Raw genomic sequence first — 24,133 nt, forward strand, 5'->3', positions numbered from 1 at the left:
AAATTTAAACTACCTGAAAATGAAAACTTGTAGAATGCAACAAAAATGGTACTTATAGGGAAATTTATAAGATTAAAAATCAATAAAGATTTCTCCTTAGGAACTAGGGAAAGAAGAGCAAAGCAAGCAGAACAAAAACAATTTAGAGCAGAAATCAATGCAATGACTAGAGATGGGGGTTCATGCCTATAATCCCAGCATTTTGTGAGGCTAAGACAGGAGGATCACCTGAGCCCAAGTGTTCAAGATCAGCCTGGGTGAGACTCCATATCTATTTTTTAGAAATACAAAATTAGTTGGGCATGGTGGTGTGCACCTATAGTCCCAGCTTCTTAGGAGGCTGAGATAGGAGGATTGCTTGAGCCCAGGAGGTCGAGGCTGCAGTGAACTGATAGCACCACTGCACTCCAGCCTGGGTGACAGAGCAAGACCCTGTCTCAAAATAAATAATAAATAATAAATAAATAAATAAATAATCATCCAGTCACAGTGATTCACACCTGTAATCCCAGCACTTTGGGAGGCCAAGGCAGGTGGATCACAAGGTCAAGAGATCGAGACCATCCTGGCTATCATGGTGAAACCCCATCTCTACTAAAAACACAAAAATTAGCTGGGCATGATGGCGCACGCCTATAGTCCCAGCTACTTGGAAGGCTGAGGCAGGAGAATTGCTTGAACCCGGGAGGTGGAGGTTGCAGTGAGCGGAGACTGCGCCACTGCACTCCAGCCTGGCGACAGAGGGAGACTCCGTCTCAAAAAATAAAAAGAAATCACTTAGGAGGTCATGGGATCCGAGGAAGGAATGCAGAAACCGTATCGATTACCTTGTACGACACAGTGTTACTGAAGGGGTGGGGAAAAGATGTCGACCGAGGCGGCCGTGGAAGTGAGCGGTGCCTCCAAGGCTAAAGGCGTGAGGAGCTGCACCTAAATACTGCGCTCTAGTCGGTGACGTCATATCCCACGGGGACAATTGTTAACCACTCTGTTTTTAAATAGAGACAGGATCTGTCTGTTGGCAGGGTGGTCTCGAGCTTCCGGCCTCAAGCAATCCTTCCACCTTGGTCTCCCCAAGTGCTGGGTTAGGGCTAACAATTCTGATACATCTATATGTATACTGGAATTAACCAATTAAGCAAACAGATGGCAGATGGTGGGAATGAGATTTCTCACTGTTAGAGTGGGAACTTACAGACCGGCAAGGAATGAAGGCTGGAATGAGCCACGTGGAAATGAATTAGAGTTGGCGACGTCCATGAACTCGTGTTTACCCAGATGCAGACGGAGAAGGGTGCACGTGGGAACACCCACAGATTTGGATACATGCAGGTTATGTGTATGGCCATCTCTTCCTCTGCTCTGTGAGCTAAGAGGGCCGAAAAGAAATGGTGCCCCGAGTGGCAAGAAGCACATCCAACACCAAGCTCTTTTTTCTCAATGTTTTTTTCATGTTAAAATACATGACATAAAATTAACCATCTTAACTATTTTGGGTGTACGGTTCAGGGGTATTACACATATTCGTAATTAGCACAACTGTCAACACTATCTCTTTCCACCTGGTAAAACTAGAGCTCTACACTTGCAGATAATAACTTCCCATTCTCTTCTTTCTACCCACTGGCAACCACCATTCTACTGTCTGTCTCTGATTCTGACTACACTAAGTAACGGATGTAAGTGGAAGCACACAGTATTTGTCTTTTTGCTGTTGGCTGATTTCACTTAGCATAATGTCCTCGAGGTTTGTGGGAAGTAAAAAAAGTTCCTTTTTAAAGTTCCCTTTCTTGTTAAAGAATAAATCATAAGTGTGCTGCTAACTCTTTGTTAAGCCCTATCCTACGTAGCTGTTAGACAAGCCATGTTTACAGGCACGTAGTATATTCTGTGTCCTTGTACTTTAACCAAGGTATCTGTGTTGGGTGTGCTCACAGGCAGGTCCCAGCTCTCCACTGCTTTTACCTGTTTAGAAAAGTTTTAAATTGTTAGACAATCCGGTTTTAGACTGTGAGGTCTGGCTCCAGCCAGCAGAGATCAGACACAACAGCAATGACGACCCCAAATGCGTAAGGGATAAATATGTCTGCTTTCCTTTGTTCACTGTACCCTCGTGGCAAGATGGCTAGTGAGGTACCCCTCCTGCAGTCCAGCAGTCCAGGAAGTAAAAACTGCGTTGCTAAAAGCTCCTTTGTCTCAGTGCTGATTTTCCTTTGCGGCACTGAGCATCTGTTTCCAACAAGGTTTATGTGTGTTGTAGCACACTGCAGGGCCTCCTTCTTTGTTAAGGCGGAACAAGACGCTGCTGCATGGGCACACAACTTCGTTCCTCCATTCGTCAGCCGACGATCACGCAGTGTTTCCATGTTTTGGTTGTCATCAATGACGCTGTTACGAACACGGCGTACAAATCTCTCTTTGAGACTCTTGAGTTCAACTGTGTTGGGTGTACACCCAGAAGGAGAATTGATGATTATATGGTAATTCTATTTTTAATTTTTTGAGGAACCGCCACACTGTTTCCACAGCGTTTGTGCCCTTTTACACCCTCAGCAGTACACAAGGGTCTGGATTTCTCCACATCCTTGACAACTCTTGTAATTGTCCATCTGTTTTGTGACAACCATCCTAGTGGCTGTGAGGAAGTCCCCTATTGTAGTTTGGATTTACATTTCTGTAATAATTAGTGATGCTGAGCATCTTCACATGTGTTGATTGTATGTCTGATTGATTTTTGGCAAACATGCCAAGACAATTCAAAGGTGAAAAACAGCCTCTTCAATTCTAGGTGCTGAAACAATTGGGCATCCACAGGCAAAAGAATGAAGCCAGCCCGTATCTTCCCTCATCTACAAAAAGTAACTCAGAGTGGATCACAGACCTAATTGGTGGTTATTACCTACATAGTAAGCGCTAGAGCTGTGAAACTCTTGGAAGTAGAAACTAAGGTGTAATCTTGAACTAGCCAAGAGTAAAATCATTTGTGCTTTAAAATATACCATCAGGGCGGGGCATGGTGGCTCATGCCTGTAATCCCAGCGCTTTGGGAGGCCAAGGCGGGCAGATCACAAGGTCAGGAGATTGAGACCATCCTGGCTAACATGGCGAAACCCCATCTCTACTAAAATACATAAAAATTAGCCAGGTGCTTTGGTGCATGCCTGTAGTCCCAGCTACTGGGGAGGCTGAGGCAGGGGAATTGCTTGAACCTGGGAGGCAGAGGTTGCAGTGAGCTGAGATCGCATCACTGCACTCCAGCCTGGCAACAGAGCGAGGCTCTGTCTCAAAACAAAACTAAACAAAAAACCCATCAAAAGTAAAACCTACAGAATGGAATAAAATATTTGCAAGTTATGTATCTGATAAGAGATCTGTACCTAGAACATAGAAAAAACTCATACAGCTCAATAAGATGACAACCCCATTTAAAAACGGACAGAGACCTTGAATGAATGCTTCTCCAAGGCCTATAAATAGCCAGTAAGTGCATGAAAAGGTGTGTGGCGTGGGCGGGCACAGTGGCTCATACCTACAATGCCAGCACTTTGGGAGGCTGAGGTGGGCATACTGTTTGAGCCTAGGAGTTTGAGACCAGCCCGAACAACATGGTGAAACCCCATTTCTGTTAAAAATACAAAAATTAGCCAAGTGTGGTGGTGCCTGGGGTCCCAGCTACTGGTAGGCTGAAGCGGGAGGATGGCTTGAGCCCGGGAGGCAGAGGTTGCAGTGAGCCAAGACCACCCCACTCCACTCCAGCCTGGGAGACAGGCGGAGACTCCATCTGAAAAAAAAAAAAAAATTCATCACTAGGCATCAACACAGTAAACTGCAAATCAAAACCACAGTGAGATGCCACTTCAGGCCACTAGGATGGCTCTACTGAAAGATGAACAATCTCAAGCGTCTGTGGGATGTGGAGAAATCACGGCCTTCTGGCCCTCCTCGTGGAGTGTGAAGTGTGCAGCCACTTGGGACAACAGCCTGGCAGTTCTGCAATAGGTTAAGCACAAAGTCACCATATGACCCGTCCATTCCACTTCTAGGCGTACATATCCAAGAGAAATGTAGACATAGGTCCAGAAAGCATATACACAGATGTTTACAGCAGCATTATTCATGATTAGCCAAAAAGTGGAAGCAACCCAGACATCCATCAACTGAGGAACGCTGCCCGTCCATACAATGGAATCCTATCTGGCTGTGAAAATGAAGTATTGATACACATTATAAACAGATAAACTGGCCGGGCGGGATGGCTCATGCCTATAATCCCAGCACTTTGGTGACCAAGGCGGACGGATTGCCTGAGTTCAGGAGTTCGAGACCAGCCTGGGCAACATGGTAAAAACTGGTGTCTACTAAAATACAAGAAATTAGCCGGGCATGGCAGCGCACGCCTGTAGTCCCAGCTACTCGGAAGGCTGAGGCAGGAGAATCACTTGGACCTGGGAGGCGGAGGTTGTAGTGAGCAGAGATGGCGCCATTGCACTCCAGCCTGGGCGACAGGGAGAGACTCCATCTCCAAGAAATACACAAGGAAAGTGGATAAACCTCAAAAACAGACTAAGTGGAAGACGCCAATCACAAGAGACCACCGTATTAGATAAAATGTCCACAACAGGAAGTCCAGAGACAGAATGTGGATGAGTGGTCGTCTGGGGCTGGGGGTGCTGCTGAGAAGTAACTGCCAATAGTTAACGGCCTGTAGTGGTGTTTGCGCAACTGTGGATACCATAAAAACCACTGCGGAAAGGTGACTTGAATGGCATGAGATTACATCTCAACAAAGCTGTTACAAAAACAGAAAAAAGTGATAAAATGAATAGAAAGCTACAGATTTATTTTGCTCTTAAGCAAAAATAATAGCAATGCCTTGGTGTAAAACTATATGCAGTAAAATGTTCAACAATATCACAAAGGTTTTGAGGAATGAAAACATTCTCTTGCAAAGCTCTTGGATTATATGTAAGGTGGTATAACATTATTTGAAGGCAGACTGTGGCAAACTGAAGATGCATATTGTAAAACTTTGAGAACTAGTAAGAGCCAAAATCCAGTAAGCCAATAAAGAAGGTAAAATGGGTTACAAAAATATACTCAATTACTACAAAAGAAGGCAGAAAAAGAGAAAAAGAATGAACAAAGAACAGATGATATAAACAGAAAATAAATAAAAATTAATTTAAAATAATATTTTAAATAACAATTCAAAATAATGAATCAAAGCAAAGGTGAGTAGATTTAAATCTTAGAAAACTGGCTGATCCCAGGGTCGGGGAGTAGGCAGGGAAGCTGCAACACTGAGGCACGCACAGGGCGGCGGGGACGGAGGGGACAGGTGCCATCTGGAAAGGGACCTATGTGTCAGATTTTTGACATTTTCAATCACAGTAACAGATTATTACCCATTGAATAACGTAGGAAGAAATGAGTCCACATTCAACAAATAGATTTAAAATTTGATGAAAGACGAGATCTTCACAATTTCGGGTTTTTGTTTGTTTTGAGACAACATCTTGCTCTATCACCCAGGCTGGAGTGTAGTGGTGCGATCATGGCTCACTGCAGCCTCGACCTCCTGGGCTCAAGCAGTCCTTCCACCTCAGCCTCCTGAGTGGCTGGGACTGCAGGAGCACACCGCTATACCCAGATAATTGTTTTGCTGTATTTTTTGGCAGAGATGGGGGTCTCATTATGTTGCCCAGGCTAGTCTCGACCTCCTGGGCTCAAGCAATCCTCCCACATCGGCCTCAAAAAGTGCTGGTATTACCGGCACAAACCACTGTGCCCGGCCTTTACATAGTGTTGAAATACTTTTCCCACAAAATACGTGTTCATTCCAATGGGAGAACAGAAACTCTGCAATGGAAAAGGCTGGCAGACGCCACCTCCATCAAATGATTAAAGTTTCCGTTATGAATAAATGAACCAAATCCAAGTCATGGTCCCCTATTAGGATGCACTGACTTCCTGACTTTTGTCGTGTTCCTGCCACCGAGGCACAGTCTAACTCTGAGGAAACAGACAAATGCAAACTGAGGACTTCGTACATGACAGCTGACCCGTCATCCTCAAAAGTGCCACAGCCATGAAGGTCAGGGAGAGACTGAGAACCTTCCCGACTGCAGACGAGACTTGGCAGCAAAATGCAGCAGCGCCAGCTGCTGAACTGGACCCGTCTGGCACCAAGGGTGTGACGGTGACACACGGCGAAGCCTGCGTTGCGTGTGAGGTGCAGCTTCACGTCCTGATGTCAATGGCTCGCTGTGGTCACACAGGACCTTGTGTGTAGGAAATACCCACGGAAGTATTTGGGGATGACGGGGTACAAAGTTGGCAACTTATTCTCCAGCAGTTCAGGGAAAAAAGATTTTTGTATTGTACTTGCAACTGTTCTGTAAGGTTGAGATTATTTTGATGTTTTAAAATGTCAACAAATGTTAATAAAGACACGTGTGCATGTATGTTCATTGCAGCACTACTCACAATAGCACAATTCCAAGACGTGGAATCAATCTAAATGCCCACCAGTGGCAGATTGGATAAAAATGTGGTACATATACACCATGGAATACTATGCAGCCATAAAAAAGATCATGACTTTTGTGGGAACATGGATGGAGCTGGAGGCTATTATCTTTAGCAAACTAACGCAGGAACAGAAAACCAAATACCACATGTTCTCACTTATAAATGGAAGTTAAATGATGAGAACACATAAACACAAAGAAGGGAACAACAGACACTGAGGCCTACTTCAGAGTGGAGGGTGGGGGGAGGGAGAGAATCAGCAAACAGAACTAACGGGTAGTAGGCTCAGTACCTGGGTGATGAAATACACAAGTTTCCCGACACAACAAACCTGCACATGTACCCCTACACCAAAAAGATTTAAAAAAATAAATAAAATACATGTTAAGTCAAAGAAGCCAGAGGCAATAAAGTCCACACTCCATGAACCTAATGATAGGAAATTCCAGAATACAAATGCTAATCTATAGCGACAGGAAAAGATCGGTGTCTCCTGGCGTTCAGGAGCGGTGGGCGCAGATGATACAGGGGGCACCAGGGAACATCTTGGGGTAATAAGGGCGTTCTTCATGTCTTCACTGTGGTGGTGGTTGTAGGGTTTACACATTTGCCAAACACATCAAACGAGAAGGGTGCCTTCAACAATCCCTAAATGATACCTCAATAAAGTTGATGGAGAGGTTAAAAAAAATCCTACCTGGCTGTTTTGTAGAAATTAACATGCCGATTCTAAAATTTACATAAAAATAGGAAGGACCTAGTTTAGCCAAAAGATTATCCAGAGTCACCTTTAGGACTAAGGACACAGCTGGAGGACCTATGCCACCACAACTCATGAGTTTATACCTGGAGACACTGGCCTCAAGATAAACAACCCGCCAACAGGGAGAAGGCCTGCTCTCATCGCTGACATTTTGTATGGAGCCAAAGCAGTCCACGGGGGAAAAAGTCTCTTAAAAAATCAACAAATGAGGCTGGAGCAAGTGGAAAAAAAATCTCTCTTGACCTGTAACTCACTCCATTCACAAAAATGAATTTAAGATGCATCATGCATGTACCTAAACATAAAATCCAAATCTATAATGCTCTTAAAAAAAGAGAGTATATTCTTAAGTTAAGAAGATATTTTTCTGTTTCCCCTCTAAAGCATTATGGCAAAGATACCTCAGGACAGATAAAGTACCAATTGGAAAAGCAAAAAGAGGAAATTGGACTGGGTCAAAGTTGACTGGAAACACTCAGGGTTCATGAAACAGCAGCTCTCATGTGAGTGGCGTGGATGTCGATCCTGCCAGACTCAGAGACACAGGTGACTCCCCGCAGGAGTCAGCAAGTCCCTTTCTGGGAATTCACCCTCGACCGACAAAGACTCTCACACAAGAAGACCCGTGCAAGAATGCTGATGGCGCCTTATGGCCAACAGCCCTGAATTGGAGATAACCCAAGCATGCATGCGCAGGAGAATGGATACATGCAAACGCTGCTGAGCAGGAGAAGCTAGGCCAAAAAAAAGCAACAGACGGCATGGCTCCTGTTATAAAAAGTCCCAGATCAGGCAAAACTAACGTGCAGTTAAAGAAATCAGATGGGTGACGCGTCCTGTGGGCAGGTCCAGACAGGGAAGAGAGGATGCTGGCTGGGGATGGAAACGGCCTGTCGTGATACCGGCGGGTCGCAAGGCAAAGGCATCTGTCAGAACGCACTGAGCTGTGTTCGTGCAATCCGTGCATTTTGCCTTATGCCGATCATGTCTCAGCAAAAAGTCTAAAATTTATATTGTTATTTCACACCATACACCAAATAAATTCCACCTGGATTCAAGAGCTAAAACTAAAACAAAGAACTGAGACAAGCACTGGAGCATATTTTTTATAATTTGGGGGTGCAGAAGTTCTTTCTAAATGTATTACATGCTCAGAAGTCACAAGACAGATTTTTGCTACATAACAAATTTAAATTCAGTATAGGTATAAAACTACAATATATAAAGAGCTCTTAAAAATCAGTAAGAAAAACGGAAGCAGCACAACAGAGTTTTTGCACAAAGGCAGTTCATACAGGAGGAAAGGCCAGTCTGTAGTAAGCATAAGAGATGCTCAATTTCATCAATAATCAAGCTGCAGTGAGTCACCCTCTAGATAACGAGAGAAGCAGGAAGTACGACCGGGGCCTCACTGAGGGTTGTGGGGAGACATACATCACTGAAGGCAAAACCGGCCAGCGTCTTCTGTGTGACATTTTGGTAAGCGATCCCAAGAGGGACATTATGTGCCCTTTGACCCCTTCCCTAAGAAGGCAATTTCACAAACGGATAAAGATGAGGTTTGGGATTCTCCTTCCCAGCGTCGTTGTGCTTCGTGAAAGAAATGTCACCCATACATCACAAAGGTTTCACCTGGTCCAGACACCTGGCGCGTCTGAGACTCCTGCCAAAGCTGGGGGACTCTCCCCTTCCCGACAGGAGACGCGCTTGGCCCGGGTGAACACGGCAGGCTGCACTGTTGCCCCTGCCAGGCGGGGGCGAGAAGCGGGGTTTCAGGAGCATTTCACATTCCTCTTCCAGGTCTGCTGAGTTGAGGTTTTGGTAATAAACAGGTGTGACAAGTGTGGCTGGCAGCCTCTGCTCACACCCCATCCATGTTTTGGGGGCTGCTCCTCTATGTTGAGGGCCTTGGTCCACTCAGCCTCAGAAGACCCCAAAGGGGCATGCACAACCGGAACCCCAGGGCCCCACTGAACCACCTCAGAACGCACTGACCCCGGAAGGCCCCAGCTCGCACCAACAGGCCCAACGGAGCCTGGCCGGTGGCTGAGCCCTATCCCCTGCCCTGGAGAAGCTTTGTCACCATGCATCACCCTGAGTTGGGGAAGGAGCTAAACAGGGGGCCCTGGGACCAGGTGAGGTGGGCTCTGCACTGGGCGCTCATTTTAAACAGCAGGAACTTGCTGTGACAGTGCCCTGTTGTGAGGCCACCCTGACGGGCCTTTGTGATACCCAAAACATTTGCTATTAGCTTGAGTCAACCAATACTTGTTTGTACACCCAGCACCTGACCCAGGGCACGGAGCAGAACAGGTGGACACTCAAGCCACCATTCTAGTCATCTGACAGCCATGGGCTGTCCCAGGGGAAGGGCCTGTACTGGGCTGCTCCCGGCAGGGCTGGTGGTGCCAGCAGAGCCTTGGGTCCAAGCTCCAGTCGCCCCTCAGTTGCCTCCTGCCACTGCCTCTGGGACGAAGTGACCTGCCGGTCCCTATACCCTCCTGAGCCTGGGCTTGGCAGGAACCCACCCCACCCCACACAGCCCCTCCTCACAGACACTGAGGTGGAAGGCCGTGAGCCATCTGGGCTCCGGGAGGAACAGGGCCTCCCCTGCGGCCCCACGTAGAGGGGACAATGGCTACACCCACCCTCGGTCCTCCAGCCCAGTCCTTCGTGCAGTGGTGCAACGTCTGACACCGGGCACGCTGCTTGGGCAGTCTATTCACAGAGCGCAGGGCAGTTGTTACTGTGTTGGATAAGCATCTAAAATGCCCGAGTGAATTCTGTGCATCAAATCTCCATGCACTTGAGTGCTGCTGAGGTTACACTAAAAGCCCTCGTGTGGTGAGTGAGGCCAGCCGGCATGAACACAGCGGGCTGCAGGCTTGGGTCTGGGGTCCCTGGAGAGGGGTGGGGGCTCTGGCTCTGCCTTCTCTGGCCTCCCTGTTCAAGTACAGCTCTGCCTCTGGCTGTGGGACTCACCTGGTGTGCTCCATCAGCTTTCAGAACGATGCCAGAGCGGAGCACCTGGCGCTAGGGGCAGGGCACGCAGACACCAGACACAGAACACGCCAGTGGGCTCTCACACTCACGTTTTTACACATGCACTCTCACACACACAGACTCACTCGACATGTGCACACAGCTCCCCTAACCTCTACCTGGAATGTCCCCTCTTTGGTGACAAATCTGGGGTGAAAAGGAAGCTGTACTTCTTTGGATGGGGACAGAGAGCTGGGCCAGGTCCGGGGGGACCCCAAGTTCTCCAGAGACCAGCTGAAATATGGTATCATTAATAAAAACCCCATTTAAAGTACTTCTCTTTTTTTTTTTATTGATTTCATTGAAAACAGAACAAGAAATGGTCAGAGCCAAAAGACTGCTCTTAAAACTGTCAAAAACATTTTAACAGAAAAAAATAAACATGACTGCGTTATGAATGTCTTAGAAGAGTTGCACCAAAAACCCCACTGTTACTGCACTAGTTACAGTATTTAAAAAGGTATATGCCAAAAAAAAGTATATGACCTGCCAGGCCGCCACGCAAAAGGTGATGGCAAGTTTATTCACACTACAAGACTAACATTTTTAAAAAAGTTTTTCCTGCATTTTATTCTAAAATCATTTTGTTCTCTTTATACAGTTGATAGTTTATTTCACGTGGTGAGTAGAAACCACACCAGAATCAGCACCGTTGTCTGTGTTTTTTTATTTTTTGTTTGTCCTAATGTTCAGTAATGGTAGAAAATAAATCAGTTTATTCATCATAGCATGTGGCTTAAAAAATCAACAGAAGGTGCCAGCGTCAGCGGAACCGGCGGGGCTGGTGCGGGGTCCGCCTGCACCCACCAAACCACTTCCTTGAAAAGAAACGTCAGTGAGAGGTTTGATATATAGGACTAGATATAGGATTCCTTTAAAAGCAAACCCACATTTTCTCCAAAGTTAGTGGCGGGGTCGGTCTCCTGACCTCTCCAAGACTGTCCTCAGGGCGGCCCCGGGACCCGGCACTAGCCACGCGGGCCGCGGGCGGGGAGAACAGAGCAGCGCCGCACAGAAGAGTCTGGGCCGGACAAGAGAAGAGCGAGGACCTCGGAGGTCAGAGGAAGAAACGAGAAACTTCGCAACGACAAATCAGCATCAGAAACTCACAAGGAGATGCCAGCGTGGATTCCCAGCGTCTTTGGGGCGTGGGCCGAAGTGGGCACTCCAGCCCGGGCGAGGGGCCCGCAGCGAGGCCGCAGGTCGGGGAAGGTGGCTGGGAGGAGTCCACACCCGCCCGCACGGGCTGCAGCCTCACCTCCGACGCCTCCAGGAAGCCGGCGGCGCAGCCTAGAAGCCGGACCTTTGAGACTCTCTCCTCCTCCTCCTCCTCCTCCTCTAAACGGCCCCCGGCCGGCGGCGTCTCATAGCGGGTCTGCGGCGGCCGCGGAGCTGGTGTCGGGCAGGCCGTCCTCCTGCGCCTCCTGGGCCGCGCTGGCCTGACGCTGGGCCAGAGCCGCGCTCGAGTGCCGGCACTTCGGGGAGCCGCAGCGGCAGCTGAAGAGCTTGCCCTTGATGTCCCAGAAGCGCTCTCCGTAGTCAAACCTGGGGAAAGAACAACCAGACTCAAGGTCCAACCAGCGGCACCTCCCGCGAGCCTGAGGAGTCCAGGCCGGGCCCGGCTTCCTCCCCCGCGCCTCGGTGTTTAAACGACCGGAAAGCTATTTACTGCCCCTGGGGCGGTGCGTACCCCAGCTGCTCCCCGGCCTCGATCAGGCGGGTGCTGAAGAAGGCGATCCGGGGGAAGCGCAGGTCCTGGTGGGCCATGAACACGCGCACGGGCACCAGGTTGGGCTCGCAGTGGTGGTTGATGAACCGGCTGACGTTCCCGTAGAACCGCGCATCGATGCAGTAAACCTCCCCGTCCTGCAGGGCGAGAGAAGCCGGCACGCGCCGCGGTGAGCGCGGCCCAGACCTGCCGGTCCCAGAGCCTGGGGCTGGGCACGGGTACTGCCACGCAGAAGGGGCTTCTCCCGCGAGCTGCAGCCTCCTCGCCCCGTGGCCGCCCGCCCCACACCCTGCCCTCCTCGGCTCCGGTGGGGCGGGTGGGGCGGCCGTTCCCTGGCCGGCGTCCCCACGGGGCTTCCAGCGCGGCCCGCCCGCGCCCACGGGGCCGTTTGGCACCAACAGCGGAAGAGAAAAGAGGCCGGGGCTGCAGGAGCCACGCGGGCAGTGGCAGGGCGGACGCGGCTCGGGAGGGACGCGCTGTCCTGGTGACGAGGAGCCCCGAGGGTCGCGGATGACACCGCGGAAATCGACCTCCCTTCCGGGGCCGGGGAGACTCAGGCGTCCTCCTGACCCTGCTGCCTTAGAGAGGGGCCCAGGATCCCGGGCGGCCTCATGGCCCTGGCCCCTGGCACTGACCTGTGATTACGGAGTCTGAGTTGACCGGCTGGGCCTGGCCCGGCCCCGGGACCTCTTTAAAAGCAGCTCTCTCCGGAGCCCCAGGGCGGGGCTGCTGTCGGCCTGGAGGGAGGGGCCGCGCGGCAGGAAGGTGGGGGTTCCGCCCTGCAGCAGTAAAGAACCTGGACGCTGCCCACGCGATCACGGGGACCCAGGCTCAGCAGTGCCCAACCCCAGCTGCGCACACTGGGGCGAGTGGGTGGCGTGGTTTGTTACCCAGCCATGGGACACAGCAATGCCACCGGGGCCAGGCAGGCGGACGGGCAAGAAGGCACCTGCGGCTTTCCAGGAGCGAGTTCCGAGCGGGCGGGGCCTGCGGGCAGAGGCGGCCCCACAACACCGGGTCCACAACCTGCCCCAGAACGAACATCAGAGGTCAAGAGATTAAAACCCAAACTAGTGGGTGAGGGCGTGGAGGAGGGCAGATATCCGACAACCTTCACGACGCAGGCAGTGACAAGACGGCGAAGCCCAGGTGAGCACAGCTGCAGGACGCGACGAGCCACAGCCCCCAAAGCCAAAGGCGCGGCAGGCCGCCTCCCGGTTTACCCCAAAGGCACAGAGCTCACAGTGGCTCACGTGGCCTGGACTTTGCCCTCTGCTTTGGGGTCTCACGGACTAAGAATCTACAGGTGGCCCCTCCCCGTGCAGAAAGCAACTCAAACCAGCAACGGCGCACACGCAAAGGTCCTGGGGAGCAGCAAGATGGAAACCCACGGGCTCCCGCCTGGAGGGGCTAGGCCCAGCTCTACCCGGGCTTTCACCAGGAGCGGCCCGTCTAGCAGAGCGCACAGGGCTGCCCCGTGGGGAGGGACCTGCTGAGGCGGGTGGGTGTCAAAGTCCGTGTACACAAATGTCTGCCTGACCGTCACCCGATGAAGGCAGCGATCCTGGTAGAGACCCGTGACTAGAGCGAAGGCCCGGGGGCCACGCAGGAGGCGGGGTCTGTGGAGGGAACCAAACCCGCACGGGAGAGAAACCAGCGTCCTCCCTACATGTTAACAGGGACAGCCCAAGTGACCTGACACTTGAAACACTAAGGAAACGAACACACACAAAGGAGAAAAGTCACTCACGCAAGTCCAGCCTTAGGATGAACCAGACGCTGGGCCAACAGACGGTATATTTTCAAGGAAGCTCCTAAGGCTGTCCTCAATCAACAACAACAAAGCAAGATTTCAAGGCATGAAAATCTCAGAGAAATGAGAAGCCTAAGCAGAGAAACAGAAAAGAATCCAACGGAAATTCTAAATGGAAATTCACCGGCTGCTGAGGCTATCACTGGGTGGATGAAAGGAACCTCAGCTTTGTCTAATGACAGTAAAGGGTCAAACAGATTGTCGTGTGTGCAACATTATTTGAGATAAACAGCAAGGGCTGAACTCAATCTGAATCCCCCAAAAGGAGAAAGATTTCCGCTACTGACAACATGGCGACTCTACCAATATCCTGGAGGAGAAAGGTTAAGGGCGGGCGCAGTGTCCGCACTCTGCCACTTTGTGTGTAAGAAAAGTAAGAAGTCTACTTGAGCATTTTTTCTCTATCTCTGCTGATGGTCACTCCAGGGGCTACGTTTGCAGTGTGTGTCCCCCCAAGACTCACAGGCTGAGACCCTCACCCCCAAGGTGATGGTGTTAGGAGGTGGGGCTTTGGGGAGACTCAAAGCCCAGGTGAGCACAGCTGCGGGATGGGACCAATCACAGACCCCCAAAGCCAAAGGTGCAGCAGGCCGCCTCCCGGTTTACCCTACGGACAGCAACAACAACAATTAGGTCATGGGGGTAGAGGGAACTGTGCCCTCATGAAAGGGACCCCAGAGAGCTGCTGTGCCCCCTTCACCACGTGAGGACACAGTGAGAAGTCACTGGCTATGAACCAGGAAGCCCTCGGCAGCACCAGATCTACCAGCGCCTTCATCTTGGGACTTCCAGCCTCCAGAGCAGTGAGATTTGTAAGCCTCACAGTTTACCGTGTTTTGCTATGGAAGCCCAAATGGACTCAGACAGCAGGTAACAGAATACAGAGAATGTGGAGAAGCAAGGCTTTTCTGGGTATGAACTTCTAAGCAGCAAAGATTTTACGCAATCAAAAAAACCACAAAAATTAAATTGTAACATTCAAAATGAACTAAAATTCATGCAACTGTGTATTACGCCAGTGACACAATCACACAAGAAACATTTCCAGTGCTGTGAAGCACAGGACTCTGTCCCGCGCCTGAGAAACGCGCCCTAAGGACTGAGACGCAGCCAGGACGCAGACGCCATTCCGCAGGGTGCTGGCACTTCTGTCAGCAGGGATATCTGGAGTGCTACTTTGAAACGGAAGACTTCAGAAACCAGTATTTTTGTTGTAAGAGATACAAATAGGAAATCAAAGCACTTGGATAAAAACCATATACCGTTAAATGTGAATTGGAAATTTTTTTTTTTTTTTTTTTTGAGACGGAGTTTCTCTCTTGTTGCCCAGGCTGGAGTGCAATGGCGCGATCTCGGCTCACCGCAACCTCTGCCTCCTGGGTTCAGGCAGTTCTCCTGCCTCAGCCTCCTGAGTAGCTGGGATTACAGGCACGCACCACCATGCCCAGCTAATTTTTTGCATTTTTAGTAGAGACGGGGTTTCACCATGTTGACCAGGTTGGTCTCGATCTCTCGACCTTGTGATCCACCTGCCTCGGCCTCCCAAAGTGCTGGGATTACAGGCGTGAGCCACCGCGCCCGGCCGTGAATTGGAAACATTAACATGAACACATTTTTAAACATTTGTTGACTTCACAGCTCTGTCCTCTGAAAAGTGAACCTGAAGCCCATGGCACGCTGGCAGCACTGAGCACCCCAGAGCCTTGTTTCAGTGTCTAAAAATCTTTCTCCTCCAAAAGTGCAAGGACATCCTGGAGAAATGGCTTCCAGGCCTGGGGTCCACGTGGTGCCTGACAGCACTGTCACCCAAGGAGGGCTTGCCTTCCCCGGGCTCCCTGGGACCAGAGGGGACAATCTGATCACTAAATAAGAATGGCAGTAACTAATCAAAACACACATGTAAAACATTTGGTTTTTACATGTAAAGAAATGTTAAAACTCCATGAGTCCACATTAACACTCAAAACAGAGGAAATTTTTTAAAAGGTCAAAATTTCTTTGCTGCCAGTAATTTTTATGCCACTTCCTTACTCTGAAACTTGGTAAGAATAAAGCATTGATTTTGCCTGCCCAGGTTTAGGGTTATTTATTAAAACAGAAAAATGTCTGTTAATGAATATGGAAGGCATGGATGCCCAGGGCGGGCAGTCAGGAATCATCCCACCCCATGGCACAGCCATAAAGCTCCCTACGGGACACAGCAGCTCCGGTGTGAGTGTCACCAAACCTCAGCCCTTCCTCCTAGCTGGCAGCAAACACAGGGGATGAGAGAACAAGTGAAATGACACCATGAGGGGCACACAGAAATCTGGACCATGGGATTCCTCCGGCTGTTGGCCACTCTCCTCCACAGGCCACCATGTGGGCTGCTGTTAAGAACCTTCTGGGATGTGGCAAGCATCATACAAGGAACAGCCCACCTGATTCCAGAGGGGCAGACCAGGGAGAGATCCCGGGGAAGGCAGGAAGGTCTGCAGATGAATGTCACATGACGGCCAGTCTTGTCAGGCATCACCGTTCACAGGCACCCTGACATCACTGGGGGTACAATGTTCTATCTGTCACCAACTTGTATCAGCAAAAAAGGGTGAAACAAATAAGACAAGATACTAACACCACCAAGTCCGGTGGGGCATAAGAGCCTCCACTCCCGATTCTCTCTGCTTTCCGGTATGTCTGAGAATTTTCACAACGTGTAGTAAAAAAGGAATTGCAGAGACAAGAAAAAGGAATCTCTGAAGGAAGTGGCAGAGAAGTAAAACATTTTTCTTCTTCTTTTTAACTAAATAAGAGACCCGAATATCTCTAAAATTAGGGAAGAGACATGAGAGTAGAGCCTGTGTGGAGATGCTGCTGCCACAGGTGAGCAGGTGCAGGTGGCAGAAGTCCGAGTGGCAACATCTGTGAGACCAGGGCGGGGCCCTTCCTGTGAGGCCTGGAGGTCCCACCCTCTAAGATGGAGACAATGCTGGGCCTGTTGTGTGGAGTGGACCTCACTACAGGAGTATGCTTCACTTCGCCAGACGAAAGAGGCCGTCTGGGAGGGCCAGGGCCCACCTGGGCTCTTCCCAGGATCCCCAGCAGGCTCTGCAAGCCCCCGTGCAGCAGAAGGGAGGGGAGGTGCAGAGACGGCAGCTCTCGGAGGCCCTTCCATCAGGACCCTGGACTGGCACTGCTCTGAGCCATGAAGGGCTCATTGCAGACATGAGGCCCCAGGGCTGAGGTCTTTCTGTTCCTGGTCTTCTCATTTTGTGGTTTTTCTGCCCAGAGCCACTGGCCTTAGAGATTCTCTAGTGCAGTTCGTTAAAAATAACCCTCCTCCTACCCTGAGAACCTTCCGGCTCTGCACTAAGCGTCACTCGGGCCCTGCGTGTGGGATCTGTGGCTGCCCGGGAGACGTGGTACCTCCCCCACCCGCAGGAGCACACTTTGTGGCATCTCAGGATGAGCACCTTCCTCAGTCTGACTCCCAGGAAATTCCGTGTGGCCCTAGAGGTCATGAGGTCTTGAGAGCCCCGTGCTCTGCTCGGCCTGACTGCCCAGACCTGAGGGGGCCCAGAGCCAGAGTCTGGCCCATGGACGGCCAGGGCTGCAGGCCCCGAGAGACAAAGGGGCCACTCCCATGGGCCATCGACCCTGCTCACAGCCTCCTGCTGCAGGCCATTGGTCCATGTACCTCCCACAATGGTAGCCAGGCTGACCACCCTGTCAGCTGGCACAAGGAGCCCCTCTCACGCAGGAGCACGGCCTCTCCCAACTGTTCCTATGGTTCAAAGGCATCAGATCCCAGATTCCTCACAGGACAGACACCACTGAGGGCTTTCAATGTATCCTCAAGTGCTGCTCTGATGAAGAAACCGTCCGCCTAGGTTTCAGGCAAGCACGCCATGGAGAGGCCCCCTGGGGCACCTCATTGGCAGCAGATTTGAACAAAGGCCTAAAGAAGGTAAGGACCAGGAGGGTGGGTGGCAGGATCCCATAACAGTATGAGGGAGAACAGCGAACAATTGTGAGAGCAGTGGTGGGAGCGCTGGGAGGGGCAGTCAGTGGGGAATGGGGTGTGAAAGGTTTGGGCCAACAACAGAGGCCTGGGGTCCCTAGAGCCCCAGGCTGAGAACAGATCCTTATTTTCCAAAATATTGGCCCACAGTGGACTGGGAATATTGGAAATGGCCCTTCCAGACAGAGGGCTTGGTAAGTGCAGCCCTAGGTGAGCAGGAGGAACCAGTGAAGCCACAGCTGCACCTGCAGGGAGACGAGCCTACGTGCAGCAAAGCCGCCGTCAGGAGGCAGCTCTGAAACCCCTGGCAAAGCGCTGCTCCCCTCCTCTGCGCTGCCACTCCACCCAAAGGGAGTGAGCGCAGTGAGCCGTGCTGTGGCTGTACCCCACGGCCCCTGCAAAGGGGCACAGCAGAGTGGGGTCCCAGCCTGCTGCTGAGGACAACTAGGAAGCCCAGCAATATCACACACACACAAAAAAAAAAGAGGGCAGAAGGCCCCGCCCGAGGACCTACACACTCACAGAAGGAGCTCCACACCCAGCTCTGGGAGACAGCGGGGCACCAAGGGGACTCTGCTTCCACCAGGGGCAGCCAGAAGGCCACGCCACTTCAGGGCTGGGCCTGAGCATGCAGGGAGGGAGCCTGCTGTGGTCTGAATATTTGTGCTTCTAAGTCCATGTGCTGAGGGTGACGGTGTTGGGGGCTGACGGGGGTGTGAGGGTGAAGCTGTCAGGGATGAGATTTGGGTCTTCATATTAAGAGGCCCCAGAGAGCCACCCTCCCCTCCACATGAGGACCCAGTGGAGAAGGCACAGTCCCTCCATGAGCCAGGGGGTGGGGCCCTCCCCAGAACAAAAGTAGTGGGTGCCTTGACCTTAGACTTCCAGCCTCCAGCACCGCGAGAAACCAGTGTCTGTTGTGCAGACTGCGCAGTCTACGGTGTTCTGTTCCAGCAGCCTCAACAGACAGACAGGCCCCCAGGAACCAGGACCACCGGGACAAAAGTCAGCTGGAGTGACAGACGCCAGGGCTCAGCTCAGCTCTGAGGCCTCTGGGCTCCTGGAAGTAGGCTGGGGTGACCCAATGCATTTTCTTTAAGCAAGTTTGCAAATACAGTGTCTGGCACCCAAACAAAACTAACCGGGAACATGAGGACCTAGCGAAAGGAGAAGGACAATAAGCAGTAAAACAGACGCTAGAAACAGACCTATGGAGATGCCAGATGCTGGAAGGAGAGACCAGGGTGGGAGATGAGGCGGCAAGAACACGGCGCAGACGCAGGACCGCACCCTGTCCCAGCCCCACAGACCCAGACCGACCACACAACACAGCAGTGATGACGCGTGCATAAAAAATACACAAATTAAATTTCCAGCAAACAAATCAGATACTCACATTAACAGAACAATGAGAAAAATCATAGGCTTATTTCAATAGATGATTTTTAAGGTTCAACACAATTCAACATCAATTCATGAAACTCTTTGGGACAGAAAAGAGAGTTCTGTTATTGTTACGCTGATAAAGGCACCCAACACCTGCATCACAGCAAATGGTCCTGAAAGGCTTCATGCCTCCCATCCCATACCTGCATCCCTGCACACCAGCATCACAGGAAACCGTCCTGAAAGGCCCTGCACCTCCCATCCCACACCTGCACACCTGCACACCAGCATCACAGGAAAACGTCCTGAAAGGCCCCGCGCCTCCCATCCCACACCTGCACACCTGCACACCAAAATCACAGGAAACCGTCCTGAAAGGCCCCGCGCCTCCCATCCCACACCTGCACACCTGCACACTAGCATCACAGGAAACCGTCCTGAAAGGCCCCGTGCCTCCCATCCCACACCTGCACCCCTGCACACCAGAATCACAGGAAAACGTCCTGAAAGGCCCCGTGCCTCCCATCCCACACCTGCACACCTGCACACCAAAATCACAGGAAACCGTCCTGAAAGGCCCCGCGCCTCCCATCCCACACCTGCACACCTGCACACCAGCATCACAGGAAACCATCCTGAAAGGCCCCGTGCCTCCCATCCCACACCTGCACACCAGCATCACAGGAAATGGTCCTGAAAGGCCCTGCACCTCCCATCCCACACCTGCACACCTGCACACCTGCACACCAGCATCACAGGAAACCATCCTGAAAGGCCCCACACCTCCCATCCCACACCTGCACACCAGCATCACAGGAAATGGTCCTGAAAGGCCCCACGCCTCCCATCCCACACCTGCATCCCTGCACACCAGCATCACAGGAAACCGTCCTGAAAGGCCCCGCGCCTCCCATCCCACACCTGCACCCCGGCACCCCAGCATCACAGGAAACTGTCCTGAAAGGCCCCGCACCTCCCATCCCACACCTGCACACCTGCACACCAGCATCACAGGAAACCGTCCTGAAAGGCCCCGCACCTCCCATCCCACACCTGCACCCCTGCACAACAGCATCACAGGAAACCGTCCTGAAAGGCCCTGCACCTCCCATCCCACACCTGCACACCTGCACACCAGCATCACAGGAAACCGTCCTGAAAGGCCCCACGCCTCCCATCCCACACCTGCACACCTGCACAACAGCATCACAGGAAACCGTCCTGAAAGGCCCCGCTCCTCCCATCCCACACCTGCACACCTGCACACCAGCATCACAGGAAACTGTCCTGAGAGGCCCTGTACCTCCCATCCCACACCTGCACACCTGCACACCAGCATCACAGGAAACCATCCTGAAAGGCCCCGCGCCTCCCATCCCACACCTGCACCCCTGCACACCAGCATCACAGGAAACTGTCCTGAGAGGCCCTGTACCTCCCATCCCACACCTGCACACCTGCACACCAGCATCACAGGAAACCATCCTGAAAGGCCCCGCGCCTCCCATCCCACACCTGCACACCTGCACACCAGCATCACAGGAAACCATCCTGAAAGGCCCTGCGCCTCCCATCCCACACCTGCACACCAGCATCGCAGGAAACCATCCTGAAAGGCCCCGCGCCTCCCATCCCACACCTGCACACCAGCATCACAGGAAACTGTCCTGAAAGGCCCTGCACCTCCCATCCCACACTTGCACACCTGCACACCAGCATCACAGGAAACAGTCCTGAAAGGCCCCACGCCTCCCATCCCACACCTGCACACCAGCATCTAAAGAAATGGTTCTGAAAGGCTCTGCGCTGTGTCCCTGACACTGGGCAGCCCCGCTGGTGTAGAAGACAAGAACGAGAAGTGAAACTGTGGGCACAGGGGCAGCAGCCTGTGTCGTGATCACATGGGCACACGCATGGAAAACAACGAACACACACACATATCGTTACACTTAATGGGTGACTTTAAGCGACACATTAAAGAGATAATTTTAAAAACCCAACGTATTTCTATATATGAAACAACAACTGTGGAAAAAAATGCCTTCTTCAAATACAAGAGCATTGAGGTTACTGAGACACTAAGACTCCTGCTTCTGACTGTGATGGGACAGCTGGAGCTGCCCTCCCGCCGAAGACTGATCACCCAGTCAGATTCACGGGACACAAACTGGGATGACTGTGCGGGACCTCTGGGCAACTTCTCACACAGTTGAACGTCACTCACACACGACCTCGCCACATGCTGTGTGATTCCACTGACATGATATTACGGAAAAGGCAGGACTGCAGAGACAGGAAGCAAGTCAGTGTGGCCGTGGCTCAGAGTTGGGACGGCAGGTGCCCTTGGGGAGAGGGAGCGGGTCATACACACGTTGCATCGTAAGGCAGCCCCAAGAGTCTCCCATGTATCAACCCGTCCCCTTGAGTGTGACTTGCTTCTGGAAGGAAGCAGAAGGCAGCGTGGCAAACCCTGATATTCTCCTGCTGGCCTTCAAGAAGACAGCTGCCTCTAGGAGCTCAGAGCACCCCAGCTGCATGCCGGCAAGGAAGCAGAGGCCTCTTCCTACAGCCAGGGAAGTGAATTCTGACGACCCAGGGAGCATTTACACAAGGCCTGAAGCTAACATCAGCCAGGGTGAGGGCAACGCTTCCCCCAGTGACAGGAAGAGAACAAGCATGCTACACCCAGCCTTCCATAATACGCAGACAGGAAACAAAGATGCACAGGTCACAACTCCAGAAGAAAAACTATCTTTACTCACGTGTGACCTGACCACACGTGCAGACAAGCCTAACAGCCCAAAAAGTTACAGAATTCACAAGCACATTTAGCAAGGTCAATATACAAAAAAACAAGTATTTCCATATTATTTATTTCCAAAAAACAAACGAAAAATGAAATTTTAACAATATGGTTCATAACATATGAAAAGTCTCAAGTTTTTAGGAATACATTTAACAAAACCTGTGTGAGAGCCACACAGGAAGGGTGACAAGGTACCGGGCACGGCGCCTCACGCCTGTAACCCCAGCACTTTGGGAGTCTGAGGCGAGCGGATCACAAGGTCAGGAGTTCGAGACCAGCCTGATGAACATGGTGAAACCCCGACTCTACTAAAAATACAAAAATTAGCTGGGCATGGTGATATGTGCCTGTAATCCCAGCTACTCTGGAGGCTGAGGCAGGAGAACTGCTTGAAGCCAGGAGGCGGAGGTCGCAGTGAGACAACATCGCACCACTGCACTCCAGCCTGGGCCACAGAGCGAGACTCTGTCAAAAAAGAAAAAAGAAAAAAGCAACAAGGCTTTGCTGAGAAACTAAAGATCCACCTCAAAGAGAGCTGGGCCATGTACAGACGCAGGGTCAGGAGGCTCCATGTGCTAATGGCCAGCAGACTTGGTGCAGTCTCAGCAGAAATCCCAGCAGCCTCAGCCTGGGCTCTCAATTGTCTGGAAATGCAGAGGACACAGAGGAGGGAAACAGTGTTGGAAAAGCACAGACTGTGAGGACAAACACTCCCTGGCTCCCAACATTTACTATAAAGGAGGAGAATGTGGCACTGGTTTCAGGATCGGCAAACAGATCAAAGGAACAAAACACGGTCCAGATGGAGATGTGCATTAGCTGGTATAGCAGAACCAGTGGTGCTGGATCAACTGTTCACATGGACACAGTGAACCTCAACTCGCACTTCAAATCCATATTTCTGAGAGACAGGCCAGGCTGGAGTGCACTGGCTCCATCAGGGCTCACTGCAGACTCCTGGGATCAAGTGAGTGACCCACCTGTCTCGGCCTCCCCAAGTGCTGGGATTACAGGAGCATGCCAGTGTGCCTGGCCTTAACTTGCGTTTTTATGTAAGACTTTTTTTTTTTTTTTTTTTGAGACGGAGTTTCGCGCTTGTTACCCAGGCTGGAGTGCAATGGCGCGATCTTGGCTCACCGCAACCTCCGCCTCCTGGGTTCAGGCAATTCTCCTGCCTCAGCCTCCTGAGTAGCTGGGATTACAGGCACGTGCCACCATGCCCAGCTAATTTTTTGTATTTTTAGTAGAGACGGGGTTTCACCATGTTGACCAGAATGGTCTCGATCTCTCGACCTCGTGATCCACCCGCCTCGGCCTCCCAAAGTGCTGGGATTACAGGCTTGAGCCACCGCGCCCGGCCAAGACTTTTTTAAAAAGGAGAAAATCTTCACAATCCTGGGATAGACAGGGAATTCTTGGATGTGGAAAGGCAACAGAATTTAAAAATTTCCGCATCACACACATATTTGTACGTGTATCAGATAGACTCAGAAGACGGAAAGAGCTCCTGCAACTCAAGACGAGCAGCCAATTAAAAAACAGCCAAGTTTTAGGCGAGGCGCAGTGACTCAGGCCTGTAATCCCAGCACTTTGGGAGGCCCAGGCAGGTGGGTCACCTGCAGTCACGAGTTTCAGACGAGCCTGGCCAACACGGCGAAACCTCGTCTCTACTAAAAATATAAAAATTAGCCGGCGCGGTGGTGGGTGCCTGTCATCCCAGCTGCTCTGGAGGCCGAGGCGGGAGAGTCGCGAAGTCACAGTGTTTGCAGCTCTTACTCACTGCAGTGGGACGGGAAGTGCTGTGGCCACTTTGGACAACTAGTGGTTTCTTTTTAAAGTTAAAGGTACCCCATCGTATGAACCAGTAACTCCACCTCATTTACTCAAGAGAAATGAAAACTCATGTCCATTAAAAACAAGTCCTGGGAGTCGCAGCAGGTTCCCTCGTGACAGCAGAACTGGAAAGGACGGAGGCCCACCCACAGGTGAGCGGGCACCAACCAGCAGGGAGGCCGGGTGGGTCGGCACTCACAACAGAAAGGAGCGAACCGCCAACATGTGCG

At 51.4% G+C, this 24,133-nt stretch overlaps 1 protein-coding gene across 8 annotated transcripts in view; it reads right to left on the bottom strand.

The window, feature by feature from the left end:
* Nucleotides 1-9,929: 9,929 nt before the first annotated feature.
* Nucleotides 9,930-24,133, bottom strand: part of EHMT1 (euchromatic histone lysine methyltransferase 1) — a 222,698-nt gene continuing 208,494 nt past the window's right edge. For 6 of the 8 annotated variants that reach the window (XM_039461268.2, XM_039461267.2, XM_074394413.1 and 3 more), the window contains 2 exons: nt 12,027-12,202; nt 9,931-11,881 (listed from right to left, as the gene is read on the bottom strand). In XM_039461268.2, coding sequence (XP_039317202.2) covers nt 11,701-11,881; nt 12,027-12,202 — 357 coding nt within the window. In that variant the 3' untranslated portion in view covers nt 9,931-11,700. The other 2 variants (XM_074394408.1, XM_074394412.1) reach the window with 2 other exon arrangements.

This window comes from Saimiri boliviensis, chromosome 2 (genome assembly GCF_048565385.1).
Source record: "Saimiri boliviensis isolate mSaiBol1 chromosome 2, mSaiBol1.pri, whole genome shotgun sequence".
In the NCBI taxonomy this organism is placed as follows: domain Eukaryota; kingdom Metazoa; phylum Chordata; class Mammalia; order Primates; family Cebidae; genus Saimiri; species Saimiri boliviensis.